Here is a 26876-nt window from a genome sequence, read left to right as displayed (position 1 = left end):
TGGAGCTGGGGAGGAGGCAGGCGGCTAGGGCGGCAGGTGTCGGCAAGGCTGGGGTGCAGTGGCCAGGTATTTGAGGGCCACAGTCCCATCCACTCTGTCTCCCCACCATCCAAAGCACTGATGGCTGCTGCAATCGTTAATGCAGCAACACTGCTCATTTATAGGCTCATACAGTCGTACGTGTGGGTCATACGCAAAGATTCATCGCCCCCTTGAGGATGCGCGTCTCTAGCACCTTCCAAAGTTGCCTTATCCCATTTGGGACCACTATACCCATGGCCTAACATGCCATGGCATTGCTGCTGCACATCCAAACACTTATTGCATCTTAGGAGGGTTTGTACCTCCACCACCCTTTCAGCCAGTGCGTCCCACATTACTCTGTCTAAAAGGTCCTCAGCACCTCACTTGTCAACCTCATGGCACTCAACTTAAATAAATGCAACCACGTTACTCATCCCTGTGCCAAGGGGAAATGTTGCCTTCTGCCCACCCGGTCTATGCCCCTCATAACAGTGTGAAGGTCAATATTGTGACCTGTCAATCTCCTGTGCTCCACGGCAAATGTCGCAAGTGTTTGCAATGTTTCCTCATAACTCCAACTCTCCAGGCCAGCATGCATTCAGGTCAGGAACCTCTGCACTCTCCCCACTCCAACGTCATCCCTCCCATGAAGCACTAATCACAACTGAACGGGGAAGTGTAGCTGTGGCCTCGATAGCGTTTTCTGTACTTGCATCATGACCTCCCTTTTCCTACATTCTATTCCTCGGCTAATAAAGGCAAATCTGGCTTTGACCTTGTTAAACACCTTATGTTCCTGTTCTGCTTCCTTAATGGGTCTGCCCAGCAAGGTCCTTGTAATCATCGTGACTTCCCTCGGTCCTGCCATTACTCATGTATTCCCGTACCTTGCTTGTCTTGCCCAAGTGCTTAACTACACACTTATCCACATAACATTCCAAGTGGCATTCCTTAGGCCATCTGACCAGCCTGTCTGTATGCGTGTGTAACGTTTGGGCCTCCTCTTGACTATTTACCACCCTACCAAGGTTCGTCGTCTTAGGTTCTTGAAGGTTGAGCGCATTATGAGGCTGGGGAGGAAAGGGATGAAAGGTGTTACTGACTGAACGCTAACTGATGCACTGTCATTGTTGTTAATTTCAGCATCACCACCGCATGGCCGTCACCAACAAGTCCAGAGCCCCCCCTCCACACCTGAGGGCCAACACTTGCAACTTGCATCACATCCTTACAGTGAGCCAGGCACCAGCGCAGTGACAAACACTTCATTGGGATTATGCCATCGGCTAGTGTCCCTGGGCACAGTGGAGAGGGCACTTCACAATCGCTGGAGGAGATGGCACGGACAGAGAGTGCCGATGGCGCCAGCAGCCGGAGGACTGCAGGGGACCAGGCACATGCTGAGTCCGGCAGTGATGATGTGCCTCTGGAGATGTCAGCCATGCAGCAGCTGCAGGACAAGCGGCAGGGTGCGCGGGAGCATCTGGTAGGGTTGCATGAGGGTGTGCTTCACTTGATCTCTGTGGTGGAGGAATCCAGGCAGAGTGTCAGTGAAGGCATGAACCTCAGGACAGAGCTTCAGGCTTCCTCCATTGAGAGATTGGCGTCTCTCATGGAGAGGGGCTTCCATCAGATTGAGAATCTTCTAATTGGGTTATGCTCTGACCTGCAAGCTGTCACAGCGCTAATGGCCACAGGTGGTCATTCGCAATGTGGGAGATGTTCTGGGCACCAAGTGTCGCCGCTCAGTGCCCATCCATCTGCGGTGAGCAGGGAGGTCCAATGTGACCTCACGGCGGCGCAGCAGCTGTCTGTTGTCTCTGTGAGCTCCTTTCAGAGCACTCCGGATGAGGGCAGCAGCTCCTCCGCCCCTCTGCCAGTGACCGTTGCATCCGTTGAGAATGGAACTGGCCACTCCCTCCCAGGCGGGGCCATCACAGGCTCCACGGGTCAGAGGACAACCGCCAAGGTCATCAAGGCCAACAGGACAGCAGAGTCAGCAGGCTGTCTCACAAGCCACTCCGAGCGATGGGGCGGCACCTAGACGTAGCACCCGCAAACGTAAGCATAAGGCACGTTAGGCACTCCACGGGTTTGTCACTGGTTTTGTGTTGGCCCTAGATCAGGGAATATATCATTATGTGCATCAGAGTGACGTTTGTGGTTTAATTTGGTGGCAATAAAGTCCACTTTTCTGACCATGGCTGAGGGTGTTTCCTTTGTGCTCCCACAATTATTTGAGTACTTTTTTTTTATAAGCCCCCATTATATCTTGATTTGTACTCTGTCTTACAGTATAGTTACTGTCATGGGGCCTATAAATCACCCCCACCAATAACTCCTTTCCTTTGCTATTTCTTATCTTCACCCAAACGGATTCTACATCTTGATCCCCCAAACCAAGATCATTTCTCACTATTGTACTGATCTCATCCTTTCCTAACAAAGCTACCCTACCCCCCTCCACCCTTTCCTTTTTTCCTGTACTGCTGAAATGTTAAATACCCTTGAAAATTCAGGCCCCAGCTGTGGTCACTTTGCAACCATGTCTCCATAATAACCATCATGTACCCATTTGTTTCAATTTGAGCTATCAGTTCATCAGTCTTGTTCCGAATGCTATGTGCATTCAGATAAAGAGCCTTTAATTCGTCTTTTAACCATTTTCCTCACTCTTACCTTATTTGCTGGTGCACTCTTAGGATGGGACAGAGCATGGGAACATATCACACTCTGGTTATCATTCCCATATTGCTACCCTGTACTACTGCCTTGTCCTTCCTCTTTAACTTTCCAAATCTTCCCTCACATGAACCCTCCCTGCCCTCACAACTATTTAGTTTAAAGCCCTCTCCACAGCAGTTATATGATTCGCCAGTACATTGGTCGAAGTGTGGTTCAGGTGAAGGCCCCCCAACGGTACAGCTCCCTCTTTCCCCAGTACTGGTGCCAGTGGCCCATGAATGGAAACCCATTTCTCCCACACCAATCTTCGAGCCACATATTCAACCCTCTAATCTTATTTACGCTATGCCAATTTTTTGTGGCTCAGGTAGTAATCCAGCAATTATTACCTTTGTGGTTTTGCTTTTTAATTTAGTCCCCAGCCGCTCATACTCTCTGAGGAGAACTTCTACCTTAGTCCTACCTATGTCGTTGGTACCCACATAGACCATGACAACTGGATCCTTCTGCTCCCACTCCAAGTTCCTCTCCAGTTTTGAGGAGATGTCCTTAATCCTGGCACTGGGAAGGCAACGCAGCCTTTGGGATTCATGCTCTTGGCTGCAGGGAACAGTATCTATCCTCCTAACTATTGCATCCCTCCTACATCTACATTCCTTTTTATTTTCCCCCACTTGAATGACTCTCTGCACCATAGTGCTGTGGTCAGCTTGCTCATTCTCCTTGTGATCCCTGCTTTCGTCCTCACACGTTGCAAAAACCTTGAATCTGTTGGACAATTGCAAGGGCTGAGGCTCCTCCATTGCTACCTACTGGATCCCCATCTCTGCCTCACTCATAGTCACACCTTCCAGTCCCTTACCACAGACCAAATCTGAAGTACCTAGCTGAAGGGGTGTGACTCCCTCCCAGAACAAAGTGTCCAGGTAACTTTCTCCCTCCCTGATGCATCGCAGAGTCCAAAGCTCAGACTCCAGCTCATCAATTTGGAGCCAAAGTGCCTCAAGCTGAAGATGTGGTTGCCATGGATCACGTTGTTTTCCACCAGTTCCCACATTACAGCTGCAACACATCACCTGCACCACCATCTTCCTTGTGCCTAATTTAACTGATTAGGTTTCAAGTTTAGGAATATCACCCATCTGTTGCCTGTAGTTATACCAAATAGTTCAACTAGTTAAACTATAAATTTAATACAATACTTCTATCTCCCCAGTGCCACTTTAAACTAATGCCTGCATTTAGAGTGATATAATCTTAAAAACTCACCAATCACCTACCTACTCACTTAATTAAAGCCTTGAACACTCACCAGCTTCTGGAGGCTGCAAAATTAAAAATAAAAAGCAGCACTACCTTCCCCTTCTGCATGGAAATTCCCACTTGCACCAAGTTCCCAAGTTATCACTTGTACATCATTGCACTCAGGTGTCTGTGCTCCCAAATCATGTTATGGAGAAACAGGTAATTTATTTGATTTTCTCTCTTTTTCTTAAACCTTTGTTTTGGTTGTTAGAAATTTCAGTTAGAGGAACAAATAGCAGCACTATATCTTGTAGAAAGTATTTGCTGAATGTAATGGGGAAAGATAGGTATGAGTAGCTTGCAAGGTGTCACTGAAATAGTGTGTGCTACATGACAAGATACATTATGTGAAAAGAGGTGTGACATCCTTCACTGAAAGTCCTATCATAGCATCACATACCAGTGCAACAACTTGCATTTATGTTTTGCATGTAATGTAGAAAAACATCCCAGGTTGTTTCATAGAAGAAGAATACAAACCAAAGGGCACTAATGGTGGGGGTGCACAAAAAAGAGGTCAAAGTCACAGGAATGCAGAGTGTGTGTTTGGGGTTTGTATATAGGAGAGGGAAAGATAAGGAAAGGAGTTTCGGGTTAGAAGGGGAGAATTTTAAATCTCAGATATTGAAGGACTGGAAGTTGGTCCAGATCAGTGAAGGCATGGGATTGGATGGCTGCATAGGGTTTGGTGCAGGATAAGTATAGGAACAAGAACAGGAGTAGGCCATTAAGCAGCTGAGCCTGTCCTGTCACTCAATTAGATTATGGCAGATCTGTACCTCAATTCTATTTACTGATTTTGCTCCATATCCTTTACTGACCTCCATCTTGAAAATTTCGATTGACCTGGCATCCGTAACCTTTTAGGGCAATAGCTTGAATTTCCATTACCCCCTAAATGGCTTAGCTCATATTCTTCTGGAATCCTCCACAAAATGAAATAACAAATCCTGTTCTCATTTTTGTAGAGCTCAATGTAACCATCTGATCTCAAGGAAATGATTATTATTATTATTATTGCTATCCCTCTAAAGCAAGGATGATTGTCTTCTATGAGTCTGAAGGACATGTGCTCGGAAAGAGCGGCGCCTGTGCGCGACATCTTTTAGCGTGGAGAAACTGGTGCACACCAGCTTCCACATGTGTCTTGACTGAATGAAACCTTGATCTATTGGCAAGGAAACCAAGATGATTGAAGGTTTTGTTCTGCTGTAGCCTTTGTCCACCAGAACAGCTATTGAGATATTTCAGATGGCACATCTTCCGCAGCATGTTCTGCCATTAAGGACAGGTTTGCCAGAACCCCAGCTGCTGAGTATTTCTACGGCTCCTAACAATCCTTCATTGTAACTGAAGTGACCCAGGACATAAGGAGTCACACCATACTTCACCCTCTTTTGGTTGACCCTTTCTTATTCATCGCCAACTTTTTGCAGTGAGGATGAGGGGCTGGACTCTCAAGTCAAAGGAATACAAGTCAAGTTTATGTAGTCTATCCTCAAAATACAACCCCTTAAACCCTGGCATAATTCTAATAAACCTGTACTGTATTCCATTGAAGACCAGTGTATATTTCCTGAGATTTGTTGCCCAAAACTGAACATGGTACTCCCATTGTGTTTGGCCAGGGCTTTGTACAATTGAAACATCACTTTTACACTTTTGTATTCCAATATAAATGCCAACATTTCTTTAGCTTTTTAAAGTTGCTTTTTGTACCTGCGCATTAGCTTTTAATCTGTACCTTCAGTGTTAAACTGACAGATCTGTAGTTACCTCATTTTACTTTCCCTTCTTACATAATAGAGCAGCATCTTGTATTTTCTTATCTAAAAATACAATTCCTGAATCAAGAGAACTTTGGAAAATTATGACTGACTCATCTGCAACTTCCCCAGCTATTGCTTTTAGTACTCTGGGGTGGAAACCATCATTCTGGAGTTTTGTCCATCTTGAGTCCCATTATTTTCTCCATTACCATCTATTACTTATATTAAACCACAATATTGCTTTGCTGGTCTTATTTCTGTTATCTTGTTCCACTGATATTTTGTCCTCTTCCTCCATTGTGAAAAGAGATACAAAGTATTAATTTAACAAGTCTATAATTTCCTTATTGTCCATCGTGTCTTTACCATTCTCTGTGTGTATATATGTTTTGGTGCTGAGGCAGCCTAGGAAACCTGTTTGGAGAAGATTCAAATGGAATTGCTGGTAAGGTGGGCATGCATTTGGAGGTGACATCATATTTAAGGACTTAAGAGGAAGGGGGGATTGGAGACAGGGTGATAGTTTAAGGACAAAGGAGTCAAAGTTATGTTTTTTTAGAAGTGAAGTTAATGAAGGTAGCTTTGAAAAAGAGGGGATCCTTAGGACAGAGTACCATTTTCAGATATCATTTAGTATGGGGGCCAAGAAGGGAAACTAAGTGATTAGCAGTTGAAGGGATACAGGAGGTGGTATCTCCCTGATTCCGATTCTGCAGTGTGTGTCTCCTCCAGTTGCTACTCCTTCAGGTATTGAAGAAAAGGTGGACAGTTTTATAATGAGATCTCCTGTATCAGCAGGTTGACATAAGAGTTTTCAATGGTTTCCATGTCCAACATACCACATGTCCTATGCTATTAATAGAGGGGATATTGTTATACAAACTGAGTTAACAAATCAGATTAGGTTTAATTTAACAACTTGTTTCTTTTTAAATAATTTATAAAGCTCTATTTAAAAAAACACAGGATTTATAAAGACAAACGTTTGGTTATATTTTATATGAATATCTGTTTTAGACAGTACTAATTTTAGGAAAGGATGCTCAATGTATTTTGATTTATTGAGAAGACTTTAATTTTTTAAATTACCATCAGGATTGTTGACTTTAAGCAATAGCGAAATTCTGATTCTATTATTATTTATTCATCAATATTTCTGACATTTTTTCCCCAGAGGAAACATTCAGAGAAATAGAGACCCAGAGTATTTGAGAAGCTGCACTTTTGATGAGGAGACCAACCTCTATTGTCCCATTTTTCCATTGAGCTTAATTATTGAGCAAGCAGGAGAGACGTTTGACAACCTCAGCCAAACGGTACAGCAATTTATGTTCATTGTACTATAAACCTAGTTATCAAGGGTGCCATTTTTTTCTGTAACCACACACTCATTGGCTGGATTTTCCTGGCCCCGGGAGGTCAGGCTAGGAGGCTGTCCAGGAAAAATAGCGGGGAGCCATGTTGGCACAGTTCTCCAATGAGGTTCCGCCACCAGGGAAGTTTCCTAGCAGACTGCTGATTGGCCGTCGAATGGCTGGAAGCAGCAACCTTTTTAAATAACTAAAGGCCCTATTAAAGGAAAAGTTTCCAAGCTGCCAGCATATTGCTAGAGGCTGGTGCCGCCACAGCCCAAAGAGGGGCTGGGGGCAGGAAGGCCGCACCCTCAGCCCAATAGGCTTTCCGGAAGGAACCCTCAGAATTTTAATTTTAGAACTTACCTCTCCAAGGCCTCTCGATCTCCTACTTACCTTAGCAGCGCCCACCTCTTTTGGGGCTGCTGAGGCGTCAGAGCTGCCTATCCTCTGGCTGGTCTGGCAGCATTGGGAGCCCACCCCGGACCTGAAAGTTGCCAAATAGGAGACCACCTCTGAGAAAATAGCTGAGCTGCTCCCATAGCTGACAAGTGAGGGCTTGGGCCCCCATTTTATCCCAACATTGGGGTACAAACGCCCATGGTAAGATCCTGCCCATTAACTCTGAAACGCATCACAACCGGTTAGAGCTGAGCCTGTCCTTTATATCAGGCCTTTGAAAAATGTTTGCAGTTATGTTAGCCTGACTGAGTTTCTTACCTAATTGCTAACATGATGTAATAATAGCTTAATTTGAGGTACATTTTTATTATGTAGACAAACAACAGTCTCTTTACATTCAGCAAGATTCCACAAATAGTACTGATCAGTTAATTGCTTTGGGCAGTACATCACAGAAATAGGCCATTCCCCCCAACAGGTCCATGCGTGTCTTGCTTCATGCAAGTCTCCTTCTATCCTTTTTCAAACCCCAACAACATGTCCCTCTATTCTTTTCTACCCCATGTGTTAATCTAACTTCCCTTTAAATACATCTAAGTTAATTGCCTCAAGTATTCCTTGCAGTTTAGGCAGTTTCACATTTTAACTGTTCTCTGGGTAAGTCTCCCCTGAAGTAGTTGGTCACTCTATCACCTCTGAGTCGCAAGGTTGTGGGTTAAGTTCCACTCCAGAGACTGACACTCCAGTACAGTACTGAAGGAGTGCTGCACTGCCAGAGATGCTGTCTTTTGAATGAAATGCTAAACTGAGGCCTTGTCTGTCCTCTCAGATGGATGTAAAAGATCCTATGGTGCTATTTTAAAGAAGAGCAGGGTAGTATTCTTTGGTATCCTGCTCAACATTTATCTCTCAATCAACATAAAAACAGAAAATCTGATCATTATCAAATTGCTGTTTGTGGGAGCTTGCTGTGTGCAAATTGGCTGCCATGTTTCCTACATTACAACAGTGACTACACTACAAGTGCTGTAAAGCACTTTGGGACATCCAGTGAACGTCTACCCTGTCAAATCCTTTCATAATTTTAAAGAACTCAACAGGTTATCCCTCAGTCTTATTTATGTATCCGTACTCGCCAGATACATCTGGAATAAAAAGCTAGTCTCTGTAATGATGATCATGAAATTACTGGATTGTACTAAAGTCCATCTGGTTACTAATGTCCTTTAGGGAAGGAAATCTGCCATCATTACCTGATCTGGCCTATATGTAACTCCAGACCCACGACAGTGTGGTTGACTCTGAACTGCCCTCTGAAATGGCCTAGCAAGTCATTCAGTTGTATCAAACCGCTACAGAAAAGTCAAATAAGAATAAAATCAGCATGTCCTAGGCACCAGAAACAACAAATGCACACCTTTCCCAGTCAACACTGTGACGTCTCCCTCATTAACAACTGGAAACGTATGGCAAAATTGGGAGAGCTGTTCCACAGACCAGTCAAACAACAGAGTAATACTCTGCAACAGCACCTTCCAAAGCTGTGTACCAAGAAGGACGAGGACAGCAGACACATGGGGCAGAATTTTACGAGTTGGCGAGTTGGGGCGGGGCCTGCTCGCCGATGCGTACAATGATATGCGGTGACATCGGGGTGAACTCCTGACGTCACCGTGCCCCATTTAAATTTTCAGGAAGGCGGGAGCGCAGCAAAATCAGCTGCGCGCCCGCCGACCTGTCAATGGCCAATTGAGGCCATTGACAGGGTCAATTAAGTAATTAATGGACCTGCCCGTCCAACCTTAAGATTGGCGGACAGGCCAGGAGCCCCGGTGGGAACTAGAAAAAACATGAAACCTCATCCATGAGCGGGATGAGGTTTCATGTAGGCATAAAAAATTTTAATAAAGATTTTGTAAAAATTATGGACATATCCTAACTCATGTGACTTTGTCACATGAGGGGACATGTAAGGGAAACTTCTTATTTTTTATTTTTAATATTTTTGAAAGTACAGCCGATCTCCCTGAGGCAGTACTTAGCCTCAGGGAGATGAGTGCGCTCTTTCGTGCGCATGCGCAAAAGAGTGCACTCTCGATTTTGGGAATTCTCCCCCACCCACCCGCACAGGGAGCACATAGCCTTAATTGGCCCACCCACATAAAATGGCGCCGCGCTTCCGATCAGGGGCACCGATTGGAAGCGCACTCGTGCGTGCCTGCCCATCAACTCCCCCCCTCCGCCCCCCCCCCCCCCCCCCACAACGGGGGGAAAATTCAGCCCACTGGAACACCACCATCTGCAAGTTGCCCCCCAAGTCAAACACCATCCTGACTGGAACTATATCACAAATCTTTCACTGTCACTGGGTTAAAATCCTGGAACTCCCTCCCTAAAGGCACATGGGTGTACCTACATCACATGGGCTGCAGTGGTTCAAGAAGGCGGCTCCTCCTTCTCAAGGGCAATTAGGGTTGGGTATTTAGTGGGTGCATTTTTGCATGAACCACAAATTAACTGCTAGTTTAAACGGCTACTTCCAATCTCCGGACCATGTCTGCTTTTTGCTTTCCTCAGTGAACACTGGATCTTTTCTCAAATTCGGCTTTGTAAATTCCTGGACAAATGACTACAGTGTAATTATCAGTTGCTGTGCCTCTTTTAAAGTAACTTTGATAAGCTGACACGCCTTTTCCCCAACTGCTACAGTTTGCTGCTATACTTGGAACTGGTCTACTAGTTCTACTGGTTTTTCAGCTTCAGCTATAGCCTGGTTCCTTGCCAGAGATTCATTCTCCCGGGCTGAAGTACATTTCTCTGCCGTTTCTGAATCTAATGGTGACGTCCGGCTTCCCCATCATCCTTCTGCCCCGTAACCGATTCTGTACGCCTGGATATTAATTCCCGGGGAAATGCCTCCTATAGTGCGTGCTCCAATACTCTACCCTTCAAATAGCTTTCAGACTCTCTCACCTGCTGACCTGCCTCCAAATTTGGGCAACAGTCTGACTGCTGCCTCCACCCACCATGTCAACTTTATCCCATCCTAGGATCCCTGGCTTTAACTCTGGACCCTCTTACTCTCTCCTCTCTTTTCCCTGTTTACTACCAGGATGTGTGTATCCTAATAATTACTATAGAACAACACCTATGTCGCTTGAGTTTTCCCTCTGCTGGCATGTTTTGGCTGCCACTCTGGACCCAAGCCCATCACTTCTATTTTTACTTTCTTTTTACCATTTTCTCACTTCTTCACTCTTTACCTTTCCTAGGCTCCTCTCTCCTGTCACCATGCCTCCTTTCAATTCTCAACTCTCAGGTGCTGTGCCCTCTCAAGTCCCCCCACAACCCAAAGCACTGCTCGATCCTTCTACTTTCCTGCTGCTGTCCAGGTTTTACCCGCTTAGATAAGCCTATAGTTTCCTTCTGTGTCTTCTTGGCATTCTCTAAAGTGCCCATTAAGGTACTCATCTCTTTTTCCTCATGAGCAGTAATACAAACTGCCCCTTCCCACTCTCTCGCTGAACTTACTGTCCAGTAGCTAGCTGAGTCTATTCACTTGTGAACAAGTCACTTGCTATCCATGAATTTACTCTGGATGATTGCATAGATATCATGGCCATTGACCGGAACCTTGCTGAGGGATGATGACACCTTCCCCCTTAATGTAATCTCCCTGCCTGGCTGTACCGTTCATCATATGCCTTTCCCAGACCATCACATTGTGGCTGTTATCACCAAATCGCAACTTAGTCTGACCCCCTACTCCTTTTCCGCTTTCTCCTCCTTTGAATATCTCATTGCACGTTTAAAATCCTCATTCTGCACCACTTACCTGAGCACCATAAACATTTTCTCACCAAGATATCTTCACTGCCTTCCTCCCTCAGCCTCTGCACCGTGTGACTTCTTATTATTGGTGAATTCAACCATCGATTCATTATTTTTTCTTCTCTCAAGTTCACTGTCCTCCTATCTCTCTTAATTTCTCTCCAAAAACTAACTTTCCAGCTATTATATTCACAGCCACCGTCTTGACCTTGCCATCTCATGTGGCCTCGTTTACTCCCGTTGTGTCAATAACAGATAAGGCCATCTTTTATCATTTCTTTCTATGGCTCTCCACTTACACCCCAGTTCCCTTCCAACCCTCATTCCTTCTCTATCTGCCCCTGGAAAAGCTTTCTCCCAATTCACTTACAACTGCACTTTCAGAATCTCGACTGTCTAGCCCTTCGGCTGTTCATTCACCACAACATTTCTGCAGTTACCAATCTGCTCAAACACATCCTCATCTGCACCCTAGATCTAATTGTTTCAGTTTGACTCAGACAGTTCACAGCTTTGCTGATCATATCTGATCCTGAGATGAGCTCCTGATTACACATCTGCACTGTTGTTAAGACCGCCTATTTCCACCTTTATGACATTGCCCGAATCCGTCCCTGTCTCAGCTCAACTGTAGCTGAACCCTCATCCTGTGTCATTGTACCTCTAGATAACCATTCCCACATTCTACTCTTTATAAACTTGAGATCATCCAAAACTCTGCTGCCCAAGTCCTAACTGCACTAAGCTCTGTTCACCCATCACCCCTGTACTCACTGACCTACACTGATTTCCAAGCTACAGCTCTATGGTAAAATTCTCATTCTTGTTTTCAAATCTCTCCATGGTCTTCTCCTTTTCTATCTCTGTAATCTCCTCCAGCACTACAAACTTTCCAGATAGCTGCGCTCCTCCAATTCTGGCCTGTTGTGCATCCCCAATTTTAATCATTCCACTATTGGTGGCTGTGCCTTCAGCTGACAAGGCCCTATGCTCTGGAATGCCCCTTCTAAACCTCTCTGTCACCCTTTTCTCCTTTAGGATGCTCTTTAAAATCTATGTTCTTTATGAAGCTTTTGGTCATCTAGCTTAATATCTCCTTATGTACCAAATGGTGTTTGATAACATTCCTGTGAAGTACTTTGGGACACTTCACTCCGGTAAAGGTGCTTGATAAATCTATGGCCTCTCAAGGGCCACATTCCATCTTCACTGCTATTTTATGTGCAGAAGGGGAAGGCAAGTACGATTGTCAACTCTGGCTGGACATATTTCAGGAGATATCGGCCGAAGTGACATCATGGAAAGCCAGTGGTGTGGCTTGAGCAGGTTCTAGATTTATGAGTTGGCCCTACAAACTGAGATACATGAATACAAATCCTGCCCCACCTCCTCTTACTACTGTTGCTGCACAATAATTGGGATGGGGAGATAGTGGAAACATCAGCAACAAGAAAACTTCAATCTCAACTGAGCTGCTACTTACCCTCTGTCACAACCGTATCCATCCTCACCTCCTGGCATTTCACATGACAAGTCACATCACCACACCCCCACCCCCCTCACCCACCCCTGGCCGCAGAGCACTCTGGGAGTTGCAGTCTGCTCTCCAGCCAGTTCTTCGCTCTCTGCCACACAGAGATAGAAAGACTACATTTCCCAGCCAGCACCACAGGATCCTCCTTCCTGGTTTGTGGGGTGATGATGCTCATGGACCAAACTGGCCCAACCCACTCCACGGCTTCAATGAAATATTATTTTAAAATCTCCTGGACGATTTTCTTTGGACACCAGGAGATTGATGCAGACTCCCAGCCCTTTCAGGAAAGTTGGCAACCATGGAGACAAAGCGGGTAGCCCAACAGCTTTCACTGCGCAGGCTGCTGATGGGAAAAAATTGGGAGGCACCTCCTTTTGCGGGGGTTCCCTGTGCCCATCAGAGGCAGCCTCTCCACTCTAAGATCATACCCCTACTACCACCCCCCAGTTTAACTCTGCCCCTCTGGCCTCTCAACCTGGCCCCCAACCCCTCCCATCACCCACCCCACCACCACTCTCCCTCTTGGGTTCTGCCAGCCAGGCCCATCCAAAGCCCCAAACTTACTTTTAAGTCCGGGCTCCATCAGTCTTCCCCTTTGGGACTGCCTGCAACCCCAGCAGTGATTACCACTTGATCCTGGCACAGTCAGGACTACAGGACTTCCGGCTAATCTGAATGGGTGGGACTTCCTACCAGATGGGGGGTATAAGTCGCAGTCTGGAACAATTAAGGCCGCTCCCAACAGATATCACTGTGGGGCAGCCAGGTTTCAGGTAGGCGGGCTGATGACTTCTTGGTCAGAGGTAGGTGGGGAATATAGTGCCCTGTAAAACCCAGTCCCATGTTACAAACATATCAAAGAATCGAATAACAAAATGTCAGTTGGACTATCAATGCCGATCTCACTAAAGACTAAGTACAATCTACTCTTATGGGCTTTAGTACATTAACTGTAATCTTCTGAGGGAGGTTTTGTATAGATACTTGCTAATCATCAAAAATAATCAAACGGAAGTCCAAAGTCTTCATCAATTTTTACATTTCTAAAATCCATTTCAGCCTCCTGTCCTCTAGACAGGTCACGCTCTAGCTTCTGGGTCCAAACAGCATAAAAGAGTTAGGTCATATGGAATATTTCATCAACAAAATTAGATGGAAGGACTGTACTCTGTCTCTCGTGATGCACTAATTCTCATCCTGTCCTTTGTTCTGTATTATGCAGGGAGGAATACTGGGAGTAATTATAAGCTGGAGCTGTGACCTGGATAAGGCAGCTTCAGAATGTAAACCTCATTATTCCTTTAGGAGGCTCGATTCTGCATCCCAAGGTGGCGAGGCTTCCTTAGGGTATAATTTCAGGTCAGTGCATCCATTGTTTTTGGTGTTTGCTCTTATGTGTCGATATACTTACATGTGTTACTACTTTAGAATTATTGTCGATCAGTGAAGGATTTTTTTTAAGCTTGAGAAGCCCAGGCAAGTGGACCAACAAACATAATGGAGGACCCATAGAAACATAGAAAATAGGAGCAGGAGTAGGCCATTCAGCCCCTTGAGCCTGCTCCGCCATTCATTATGATCATGGCTGATCATCCAACTCAATAGCCTGCTCCCGCTTTCTCCCCATATCCTTTGATCCCTTTTGCCCCAAGAGCTATATCTAACTCCTTGAAAACATACAATGTTTTGGCCTCAACTACTTTCTGTGGCAGTGAATTCCACAGGTTCACCAATCTCTGGGTGAAGAAATTTCTCCTCCACTAAGGTTGAAAAACAAATGAAGGAAAAGACAAAGTAAATCAAGAAACAGTGGTTAGTTGACACCAATGCCACTATCAGCACCTTTTTTTAGCCCTTACCACTACTATTAACTCCCTTTGTCCTTTAGTCCATGACATCATTGTCAATCTCTCCTTTGCCCCCACCTATCGCTGGCTTTCTATCCAGCTTCACCTGCTCCTTAAACAATATAAATTTCATCACATTTCTACTTCTCTCTAGCTCTGAAGAAGGGTCATAGAGACTCGAAACGCTAACTCTGTTTCTCTCTCCACAGGTGTTGTCAGACCTGCTGAGTTTTTCCAGCATTTTCTGTTTTTGTTTGTGTTAGTTGACACCAAGTTTGTTTTTCAAAAGCCTCTATGTTATAAGGACAGCATTTAGGCTGGAGTATTTGGAACTTGGGAAGGAGGAGAGGAATAAAAAAACTTAAAGGAAAAAGACCATAAATGTTGGCATTTCAAACCCTTTCCCATTATAAACAATACACAATTGAGCATTCATGAATTCCATCCACAGCACTCGATAGCTTGAAGAATTCTACTAAAAACAGGATTTCCAAGGCCATGAGCATTGGTGGTTAGAGTATGGAAGAACTTCAATTGTACAGGTTGACTGAAATAATACAAATTGTAATAAAAACAGATAATGCTACGAATGCTCAGTGAATGGGTAACATCTGTGGAGAGCGAAAGGTAGGGTTAATGTTTCAGGTTAATGACCTTTTGTCAGAACTGGAAGATGTTACTGGAACAATGGTCCAGGAGCAGGTGAAAGGGCAGGCATTGTGTCTCCTGCTTCCATGGGAAGATGCTGGGGAAGGAGAACAAGTGTTGGGGTGATACAGGAGTGCACTAGGGTGTCATGGAGGGAACAAACCCTTATGAATCCTGAAAGGGGAGGGTAGGGGAGGATGTATTTGTTTGTGTGTGTCGGTGGTTATGGAAATGGTGCAGGAAGGTCTGTCAAATGTGGAGACTCATAGAGTGGAAAGTGAACAAAAGGGAGCTGTGTCATAGTTCTGGAAGGCAGGAAATGGGATGGACATAGTTGAGGGCCTTGATCACCATGAGGGAGAAGTCTCCATTGAGGAAAATGGACAACATTTTGGAAACTCTGGTTGAAAGCGAATGTAATAGAAATGGAGAAAGGAACAGAATCCCTGCAGAAAATAGTGAGAAAGATATAATTAAGGCGGAAAAGGGAGTTGGTGGGTTTGGAGCAGATATCAGTCTACCCCCAGAAGTGGAGAATTCAAGGAGAAGGGAAGTGTTGCCTCTTTGGTGGTTACCACATCAGAGCATGATTTTTAATAAAATGTACCCATCCAAAACTTTAATCTGCCTTTTCTCTTTCCAGTGCTAACATATTTTCTACGTGTTGCCAGAATTTTCTGTTTTTTCACCGATGGAGGCCATTTGGCCCTCATACCCAAGGGGGCTCTCTGAAAGGACTATCTAATTTATCTCACTGTCCTGCTCCTTTCCCATCACCCTGAATGTTTTTCCTTTTCAAGTTTATACAAAGGTCCCTTTCGAAAGTCACTATTGAATCTGCTTCCAGCAACCTTTTAGGAGTGCATTCCAGATCATAACAACAGGTTGCGTTAAAAAAAACTCATTTCCCTCCAGGGGATTCTTTAGGCAATTTTATTTTTTCATTCATTCACGGGATGTGGGCTTCGCTGACTGGGCCAGCATTTATTGCCCATCCCTAGTTGCCCTTGAGAAGGTGGTGGTGAGCTGCCTTCTTGAACCCTGCAGTTCATGTGCTGTATCTTATCTTATACCCTTGTACACCATTTACTGATGTTCTTGACAGTGAAAACAATTTCTCTCTCTTAAAACCTTTCATAATTTTGAACATGTCTATTAAATATCCCCTTCCATTTGCTGTTCTAAGGATAGTGATCCCAGATTCTGGAATCTATGATTCTGCAGTCTCTCCACATAACTGAAGTACCTCATTCCTGGTACCAAACTATTAAATCTTCGTTGCATCCTCTTCAAGGCCTTAAAGTCCTTCCTAAAGTGTGGTTACCCAGAATCAGACAGAGTATTTACAGCTAAGGCCCAACTAGTGATTTATATACAAACAAATGAATTAGGAGCAGGAGTACACCATTTGGTCCCTTGAGCCTGCTCCGCCATTCAATAAGACCATGGCTGATCCGATTTTAGCCTTCTGCTATTACCCTTTGACTCCCTTGTTAGTCAAGAATCTACCTAGCTGTGCCTTAAAAATATTCAATGACCGTGCCTCTAACACTCTCTAGGGAAGACAGTTCCACGGATTCATGCCCAAATTTGTGCATTTGAGAAAATTCTCCTCATCTCTGTCTTAAATGAGAGACCCCTTATTTTTAAACTGTGTTCCCTATTTCTGGTCTCCCCCACAAGGGGAAATATTCTTTCAGCATCCACTCTGTCAAGTCCTCTCAGGATCTTATATGTTTCAATAAGATCACCTCTCATCCTTCAATGTCCAATCTTTCCTCATAAGAAATCCCCCTCATCTCAGGAATCAGTCGAATGAACCTTCTCTGAACTGCTTCTAATGCAATTATGCCCTTTCTTAAATAAGGAGACCAGAACTATACACCGTACTCCAGATGTGGCCTCATCAATGCCCTGTACAGCTGTAGCAGAACATCCCTACTTTATATTCCATTCCCATTGCACTAAATGACAACATTCCATAATCTCTAGCTGCACCTGCATACTAACTATTTTTTGTAATTCATGCACTAGGACACCCAGGTCTCTCTGTACCACAGAGTTCTGCAATCTTTCTTCATTTAAATAAAATGCTGCTTTTCTATTCCTCCTGACAAAGTAGACAAGTTCACATTTTCCCACATTATACTCCATCTGCCAATTTTTTACCCACTCATTTAACCTACCTATATCCCTTTGTAGTCCCCTTATATCCTCTTCCCAACTTAATTTCCTACATCTTTGTGTCATCAACAAATTTAGCATTATACATTTGGTCCCTTCATCCAAATCACTAGTATAGGCTGTAAATAGTTGAGCCCCAGCACTGATCTCTGTGACATTCCACTCATGATATCTTGCCAACCTAAAAATGACCTATTTATGCCTACTCTCTGCTTCCTGTTAGCTAACCAATTCTCTCTCCATGTTAATATGTTATTCCCTACACCATGAACTCTTACTTTGTGTCGTAACCTTTGAAGTGCCACCTTGTCAAATGCCTTCTGGAAATCTAAGTACAACACATCCATAGGTTCTCCAACAATAATAATAATTTATAATAATTTATCTTCAGTTCTTCTTTTTAACTCTGAAGTTATATTCCTCTCTCAACATTTGTGCAACCACATCTTCATCAATTACACAGCATCTCATTATCACTGAACTTTGATGGGTGCAGCTCAAAATATTCAGATGTGACATTCAAGCAAAGACCTATAGCACCATAATAAAACTATAATCTAATTTTTTTTCTTTTTTCTGTGTCTGAATGACAGGCATGCAAAACACTACGTGGAGAATGGCACTGAATACAGAAATCTAATAAAAGTGTTTGGGCTAAGAATTGACATTATTGTTCATGGTGAGGTAAAATCAATTTCTTCTTTTGAATTATTTGCCACTAACATGACTAACTAGTGAGTGTTAAACCTTTGCTGAAAGTGACTTACTCTGATAGTGTGTTCTGCTGACTTGTAAGTTTTAAGCTTTCCCAGCTGTAGGTTAAGGTTTCAAAGTGGCCAATAGATTCCCTCTGTTTCAAAATTTCCATTATCACTACTCTCACATGAGCCCATCCTTTGTCCCTCTGGTCTGTCTGACCCTATCTTTAGCTCCAGCTCATCTCTCCACAGTTAGTGAGAGCTGTGGCTCAGTTGGTAACACATATGCCTCTGAAACAGAAATCTATGTGTTCAAGTCTTGTTCCAGAAATTGAGTACAAAAATCTAAGCTGACACTCCAGTGTAGTACTGAGGGAGTCCTACACTGTCAGAGGTGCTATTTTTTTGAGATGTTAAACCAAGGCCCTGTCTGCTCTTTTGAGTATGCATAAAGGATCCCATTGCAATATTTTGAAGAAGAGCAGGGGAGTTATCCCTAGAGTCTTGTCTAATATTCATTCCTCAGCCAACATTCAAAAATACAGATTATCTGGTCATTTTCATATTTCTGTTTCTGAGAGAATCTCTGCGAAGATTAGCTGTTGCATTTTCTACATTATGATAGTGACTACACTTCAAAAAGCACTTCATTGGCTGTAAAGCACTTTGAGATGTCCAGTGGTCTTGAAAAGCACTATATAAATGCAAGCCTCTCTTCCTTTTTGTGGTTCCGATCTCCTGGACATGCAGTAGAAGGATTACCTTCAGCCCATGTGTAAAAATGCAGTATCATGCTCTGAGGTTATTTTGTAGGGAAAAAACAAAACCATTGCAGAGAGGGAAGCTCTAACCTATATTAACCTGTTCTTAGCATTTTGGAGGCAGTTAATCTCATACGAGCACATACTTTGTCAAAAAATCTCACCTGGAGACTTGGATCAAGCAGTTGGTGAGTCTGATACATGGCATGGGACTTAGCATCAGAGAGGTTTACATCTTAGAAGGAAGCTATTCAGCCCATCATATTTATGCCATATTTACTAAAGCAACCAAAATTCATCTCTCAATCTCACTTTTTCCCTGTATCTTCCTCTGCTTCAAATATGTATCAGGCCTTTTCTTCAATCCCCTACTCCAGCTCCTCACTCCAGCTAAAGCTGCTGATATGCAAATGCAGGGTCCTGTTTAGCCTCAAGGGAGTTGGAAATTTTGTTCTTGTTGATGGATATACAACATTTCTACATCCTTCATGTCATCTGCCAACATTCTTGCGTCACTCCTGGCCTCCACCTTTCATATATTCTAACTTGGTTAACTCCACGTCACATGTACCCTTTCCCGCAATAAGTTCTTCCCACAAATCACCCTTATCTTAATCAACTTCAGTTACCTCCCTGCCACAACACAATGATTTCAAAATCCTCATCATAAATCATTCTATTTATTGGCCAATGTTTCCTCTACAAACTTCTCAAGTCCTCATTTGCAAATTGTGCTCATTCAGCTTTACCCTGTTTTGATTCCTCTCCAGTCTCTTATCATCCATTATATACATGATGAAAAAACTGGAAGCTTTGTCCAGACAGATAGTAAAATCGTTACATGGAGGCTGAGCATGTGAACTACATTTATATGTTGAGGGCACATCATGATTGAGTTGTACAAAAGGGAGCTGCTTATAACACTAGTCTAACTGGTGAACCGCATTCACTGATAAATAGTGTACACCCATCTGGGTGTCAAGAGATTATGTGCTGTACCTACACATTTTATGGAGAATTGTATTGTTCATCATGCTGTTCATTCCTAATATTTCAATTTACTAACACTTGCAAATTTGGGGTGGCTTTATGTCCTAGGGTCACATCTGGTAGCAACTATGCTCAATCAATGCAAACTTATCAGTTGGAGTGGGTTCAAGTAAGGCCTAGAGGCGAAGAACAGTGTTGATTCCACTGTTGCGCAAAAGTAACAAATTTCACAGTTCGTGCAATATGACCTAATCTGTGAAAATAGCATTCACAGTAAATTGCACCAGCCAATACTGACTCAGTATATATTAATCTCCAACATGTGTAAAAAATAAACTGGGTCAGTTCTGGGCAGACCCAAGCTGTTAGCGTCTAACAGATTAACTAACAGATTAGAGTCTACCTTGTGAGGACTGAAATGTATGCTTAATTATCTCATTGCTAAACTTGTGACTATTCTCTTTGGGGGTAGGGGTGAGGAAGGTGAGCAGTTTCATTGGAAGCGAGATGGCTCAAAATCAATTCAACTCTTTATCAAAATTGGCACTCCAATGCTTAAGGCACTAACATCTGATGTTTAGGACTTTAGGACTCTGTTGATGAACGGAACCGGGAAAGGCTAGGGTTAGATTTTTCTTCATATTCCTTGGGATGTGCGTGTCACTGGATAGTCCAGTATTTATTGTCCATCTTTAATTGCCCTTGAGAAGGTAGCGGTGAGCTGCCTTCTTGAACTGCTGCAGTTCATGTAGTGTGGATATGCCCACAGTGCTGTTAGGAAGGGAGTTCCAGGATTTGACTCAGTGACAGCGAAGGAACAATGATATGGTTCCAAGTCAGGGTGGTGTGTAGCTTGGAGGAGAACTTGCAGGTGGTGGCGTTCCCATGTGTTTGCTACCCTTGTCCTTCTTGGTGGTAGAGGTCGTGGGTTTGGAAGGTACTGTCAAAGAAGTCTTAATGAGTTGTTGCACTGCATCTTGCAGATAGTACAGACTGCTACCACTGTGCACCAGCGGTGGAGGGAGTGAATGTTTACTGACTGCTTAATATCTGAGGAATTGTGAATGGTGCTGAATATTGAGCAATCATCAGCGAATTGGCATTGGACAGTGAGACTGAAGCAGTCTGCATCCATGTACAGCAGGACCTGGACAACATTCAGAAATTGAGCTGATAAGTAACATTCGTGCCACTCAAGTGCCAGGCAATGACCATCTCCAACAAGAAAGATTCTAACCATTTCCACTTGACATTCAATGGCATTACCATAATTGAATCCCCCACTATCAACATTCTGGGAATTACCATTGACCAGAAACTGAATTGGACTAGCCACAGAAATACTGTGGCTACAAGAGCAGGTCAGAGGCAAGGAATTCTGTGGTGAGTAACTCACCTCCTGACTCCCCAATGCTTGTCCACAATCTACAAAGCACAAGTCAGGAGAGTGATAGAATACGTACCAGTTGTCTAGATGAGTGCAGCTCCAACAACACTCAAGAAGCTTGAGACCATCCAGGACAAAGCAGCCTGCTTGATTGGCACCCTATCCACCACCTTAAACATTAACTCCCTCCACCACCAACGTACAGTGGCAGCAGTGTGTACCATCTACAAGGTGCACTGCAGCAACTCAGTAAGGCTCCTTCGACAGCACCTTCCAAACCTATGATCATTATCACCTAGAAGGACAAGGGCAGCAGATGCATGGGAACTCTACCATCTGCAAGTTCCCCTCCAGTGTTGTGGTTTTCATGCCTCAAGATGTGTCAAACCACTTCACAAACAATTTTCACACTACACTTCTGAATTGTAGTCACTGTTATAATTTGGAAACAAGCATTACCTGCAGACTTCACCGTTTCCATTGCCTAATTTAGTAATTGTTTTGGTTTCCATTGTGGTTGACCTGTTGCATCTTCTGCTTCTACTTTATCTTCCTGATTCTGCTTTAGCTTCCTGCTTTGTTCAAATATGTACATTCTGAGGTCAAAGAACAATTTAGCTCATTGAGCTGTCTTTGAGATTTTGTATGACTTAACCCTATGGTACCACAATTCCTACATTAGCCATTCTGCCTTGGTTCCTATACTGAAAATGTGAACCTAGGTTGCCAGGCTGCTTAAATCTAACCTTTAGGACATGTGGCAGTTCCTTGTCTCTGCCAACTGGCAGTTTAAGTAAGTGTCCCTCCATACATGTACACCCTATTGAGCAGATAGAACATTTTCCTACATGGATTTGTCAGTATAGTTTCAGCAGTTCAGGGACATTCTTCTGTTTGTACATGTACAAAAGTTGTCAAAGGATGCTGGGAGTTGCAGTTTTTGTTAGGATTACTGTTATTTGAATAATTCTGCGGCTATTGCAGAAAGCTGAAGTCCAGTGCTATAATCATCTCAAAGCTGCATTGCATGCAAGAGAAACTGAAAGTTCCTGCTGTGTACTGGCCTGCATGTTCATTCACAACTTTCTTAAATTTTCCGCCTGTATCTTTGGAAAATGCCTTCTTAAGCTTCCCTGACAGGAGAGACATTCCCTCACAGAAGAATTTAAGTCAGATTGATATGTTTAAGAAATGTCTTAAAATATTAAACATTATTTGTACACATTTGCTTTTCAATAATTTTATTGGAATATAAGTGTGGATTAAGAAAAGATCATCCACCCATCACACTTCCTTCTTCCAACATGGCTTGTATGGCTCTGCACTGTTGCCTAGTCTCCTCAATGCAGTCAGGGGCAGGTGAAATTTGCCTCTTGAATTCAATTGAGCAAAACTCTTGGACATTAACCTAACATTATGTTATACATTATTCACCCACGATCGAATGGCTCCAAACAGACAACATAGTAAAATACAGTGCAAATCTGGGACGATTCCACCCTAAGTGCGGTAGCGGGTGGGTAAAACGATGTTTTACCCGCCGGCCGCAATGGCGACTTCTCATGCCGTATCATCCCAAACTCGCCACATTAATGATACATTCACGGGAAACGTGCCGTTCCATGGTAGGCAGGGTCTTATTCATCCTCCACGCCATCACCTCACTGCTTCATCACGCTGGGCACCATGTTTAAAGTGCAGCCACGTGCACACCTCTCAGTGCTTCCACTGCTGCAAAGAAGACATGGCCCCGAAAGGATAGAAGACTGCAACCCCCAGGTTCAATGATGTGTCCCTTGATGCAGTGGAGGCACGCCGTGATGTCCTCTACTCTCACTTTGGCCGCAAGGTGGGCAGTAACATCACCAATCCGGTTGGGAGATGGTGGCAGCGATGGTCAGCGTCAATACCCTTCAAAAGAGGGCAACCACCCAGTGCTGCAAGAGGATGAATGACCTCCTCCATTCCGCCAGGGTAAGTCACTCTTCTCATCACTCTCAACTCTCACTCTCTCAAACCCATCACACATCCACAGGGATCTCACTCACTGCCAATTGAAGGGGCATCACCATTCACTCTCTCACAAACACCTTCATTGTCCTCATCCTGTCCATGGGACCACTCACCACCCACACATGCCAGGCATACTTATCATCTGGCCTGGCAGACATCCTGCTTACACTCTCTCCATCTCTATTTATGCAGGACAAGCTGGCACACAACAAGAGGGAGAGGTTGCAGGCTGGTGGAGGAATGGCTGAAATCAAGATCCTCACGGACTTTGAATCCAGCTGGCCGGCAAGGATCTGGACCATTCCTGTGCTGACGGCGAGGCCGGCGGTGGTGAGGATCCAGCAGTGCAACATCCATCCGATAACAATGCTGTCAGTGATGTGTCCTATTCCACAGTCCTCTGCTATGCGCTAATTATCTCTCCTTGCTTTCGCAAGCACATCTGGGAAATGGCCAAGAGAGTCCATGACTCTGGTAATCTAAGGTGCAATACACCTTTAAGAGAATGTGAGCAGATTGACCACGTGACTGTATTACCCACATGCTGTGTAGCATGGGCTACAATGTTAATCAGTAGTTTAGAATAGGGTCTGGTTGGAGAAGCACACATTGCGTTAGTGCACTGTTACTTGTGTAAATAAACAGCATGTACTTCATCTTACATTGGTCTCTGCGTCTGCCAACTCACCCATCGGTAGGTAGGTGTGCAACTGTGTTCGAGAGCTAAACAACCCAACAGAAGGAACATAACAACAACCCAAGGCCTCCATTCAAGCCCCAAGGGAAGCTCAGAAGAGGAATTCAATGAAACCCTCCCTGAAGACCCGTCAGTGCTCACCCACACCCTCCACCAGCGCAGAGACGCACATTTCAGTGAGATCTAGCTTTACAGTGGACTTGGGATCACAATCTGCTGAGCACATGTACTGTCTGATCCACTGCAGGCAGTGGCAGGGACTTCCCAGGTGTCCGGCACTCGGAGGACTGCTGGAGGCCAGAAGTTTGCTGAGTATGAGTCAGATGACGAGCCTCCGGACTCTGTCATGTCACAGTTGATGGAATTGCAAAGGCAAGCTCGGGAACTCCAGGAAGGGATGTCCACTGCACTCCTCAGATTGCAAGGCATGATAGAGAAATCCTTCCGCCTTCAGGCTGAGGTGATAGCACTGGCTTGCCAACACACCAATGTCAACACTGGTAGGATGGTGGCAGCCATGGAGGCCTTGGTCCAAGACATCACTCCTGCACAGGATGAACTCCACCACTGACGCCATGGTTGACCTCCAACAATGTGTACTCGAGAGGGGTGTGGGGCAGCCTGATCTCACTCCAGTTGCCCCTTCTCCTCAAAGAGTCAGCCAGGGGTCCTCAGGTACCAGTACGGAGGAGGATCAGCAGGTGTGCCCCCAGGGCCATCCATCCTGGTGACTCCAGGTGTGTCCAGCCCATCCGAATCCCCCCTTCCTGTGACCTCAGCAGCTCCAGCTCCAGAGGCCGAGGGGGGCACCACTGCCACACAGCAGGACCCTGAAAGTAGGTCAGCACCCTCCAGGTCTTGGCCCTCCAGAGGATGCCCGCCAATGTTATCACAGACAGGGCGTTGCAGTCAGCAGGCTGCCTCCACCTCTGATGTAGATGTCCAGGGAGCACCACGGTATAGTGGCAGGATTAGGAAAGTTAAGGAGAATTAGTTGCACAGCCTGGGCATGGATGTTAATCACTTGTACATAATGTTCACTATTGTTAATAAACTCCCAAGAATGTCTCCCTGCCCATGGCTCCTTGTTCCAATGAGCAATGTTCATGTCGCTCAGATGTGAAACTTTTCTGCACAAGATAAAGGCAGGTGTCTCAGTCCAGGGCCTGTTCCCTGTGCTTTGTGCAGCCTTCAGACCAAAGTGATGGCCTGGCCTCACTCCCTGGGCATAGTGATGCCTGCACCTCGACGGTGCTTGTCATTGCTGCCAGAATGTCGTGGGCAGGCATCAGAGTTCTGTAATGCTCTCTGAGTGCTCTCAGCACCTTTAAGGTGTGGTTGGCCCCCATCTCTTCATCTGTGATCATTGGTGCTGTGCTCCTGAAGGGTCAGATGCTGAAGCTGGACAAAGGATTAGGTGCTTTTAAAGTTTCATAGCTGCATCTCCATGATATGATCCTGGTCACAGAGCGCAAGCGAACTGCCCTCGGACAGACAGGAGTCAGACATTCTCAGAGGCTATGAGCAGAATTTTATGTTCCGCGGGATGGTGCGCGCCTGACTCGATTGGGTGTAAAATCATGCGAGATGATGTCGGGTGAGCGTCTCAACGTCATCAAGCAATATTTCGCTCAGCGGGCGCGCGTGGCAGTCGAAACGCCTTACGGTTGGCGGACGGGCCAATCAGCCATAATCGCTGCCATAAACCAGATTGGAGTCAAACGTTCATAGATACAATGTGAGGGTCCATGGCATCTCCTCATTACATGTCATCATCATTCTCCACAAATCTAGTAGCTATGAGGGCCACCCGAGCGTGCCTCAATGCCGTCATCATTGCCTTCGAGGACCTCCTCAGCCTCATCACCGTCGACATCCTCCTCATCGGAGGAGAACTCCAGCTCCTGCATCTCCTTCTCAGCCAGCTCCTCTCCCCGTTGCACCAGGTTGTAAAGGGCGCAACAGATGACGACAATGCGTGACACTCTCTGTGGATTATATTGCAGGGCTCCACCAGACCGGTCCAGGCACCGGAATCTCATTTTCAGCTTCCTGATGGTCTGCTCCACCAAGTTGTGAGTTGCAGCCTGAGCCTCATTATATCTCCACTCTGCTGCAGTCTGAGGCCGCCGCACGGGTGTCATCAGCCACGTCCTCTGTGGGTAGCCCTTGTCCAATAGGAGCCAATCCTGCAGCCTCTGTGGACCCTGGAAGATGTCAGGGATCTGACACCAACTGAGAATGTAGGAGTCATGGACACTCACTAGAAACCGTGCACAGACCAGCAGAACGCGTTTGTGGTGGTTACACACCAACTACACATTCAGTGAATGGAAACCCTTGCAGTTGACATAGTTGACCCCTTGTTGCGATGGAGATCTGAGTGCCATGTGAGTGCAGCTGATCACACCCTGCACCCTGTGGGAAACCCAAGATCTGAGCAAATCCAATCACTCCTGCATCCTGGCTTTCCTGGTCCTGGGCGAAACGCACAGAGTTGTGTGCCCTAACAAAGGTGGCACCCGTGACCTCATGGATACATTTGTGGGTGGAGGCTTGCGATATCCCACAGAGGTCACCTGAAAGGAGCCACTGGTGTAATAATTGAGCTCCATGGTCACTTTCACAGCCATAGGCAGTGGATGCCAAACCCTGCAGTAGCTGGCGGATGTGATCGACTAGTTCCCTAGACATGTATCATCTTTGGCAACACTGGTTGTTGGCCATCTGCAGTAATGAAAGGCAG

At 45.0% G+C, this 26876-nt stretch overlaps 1 protein-coding gene across 5 annotated transcripts in view; it reads left to right on the top strand.

Annotated features, from left to right (window-relative positions):
- Window positions 1-26876, top strand: part of p2rx2 (purinergic receptor P2X, ligand-gated ion channel, 2) — a 78731-nt gene that overhangs the window by 25029 nt on the left and 26826 nt on the right. For 2 of the 5 annotated variants that reach the window (XM_078554307.1, XM_078554305.1), the window contains 3 exons: window positions 6958-7099; window positions 14128-14264; window positions 18178-18268. In XM_078554307.1, coding sequence (XP_078410433.1) covers window positions 6958-7099; window positions 14128-14264; window positions 18178-18268 — 370 coding nt within the window. Of the gene's footprint in view, window positions 1-6957; window positions 7100-14127; window positions 14265-18177; window positions 18269-23625; window positions 24061-26876 lie in introns of those variants that run through there. The other 3 variants (XM_078554306.1, XR_013578211.1, XM_078554308.1) reach the window with 3 other exon arrangements.

Source organism: Cetorhinus maximus, chromosome 12 (genome assembly GCF_964194155.1).
Source record: "Cetorhinus maximus chromosome 12, sCetMax3.hap1.1, whole genome shotgun sequence".
NCBI lineage: Eukaryota > Metazoa > Chordata > Chondrichthyes > Lamniformes > Cetorhinidae > Cetorhinus > Cetorhinus maximus.
The sequence above is the reverse complement of the archived record's forward strand: the minus strand, read 5'-3'. Positions and strand labels throughout refer to the sequence as shown.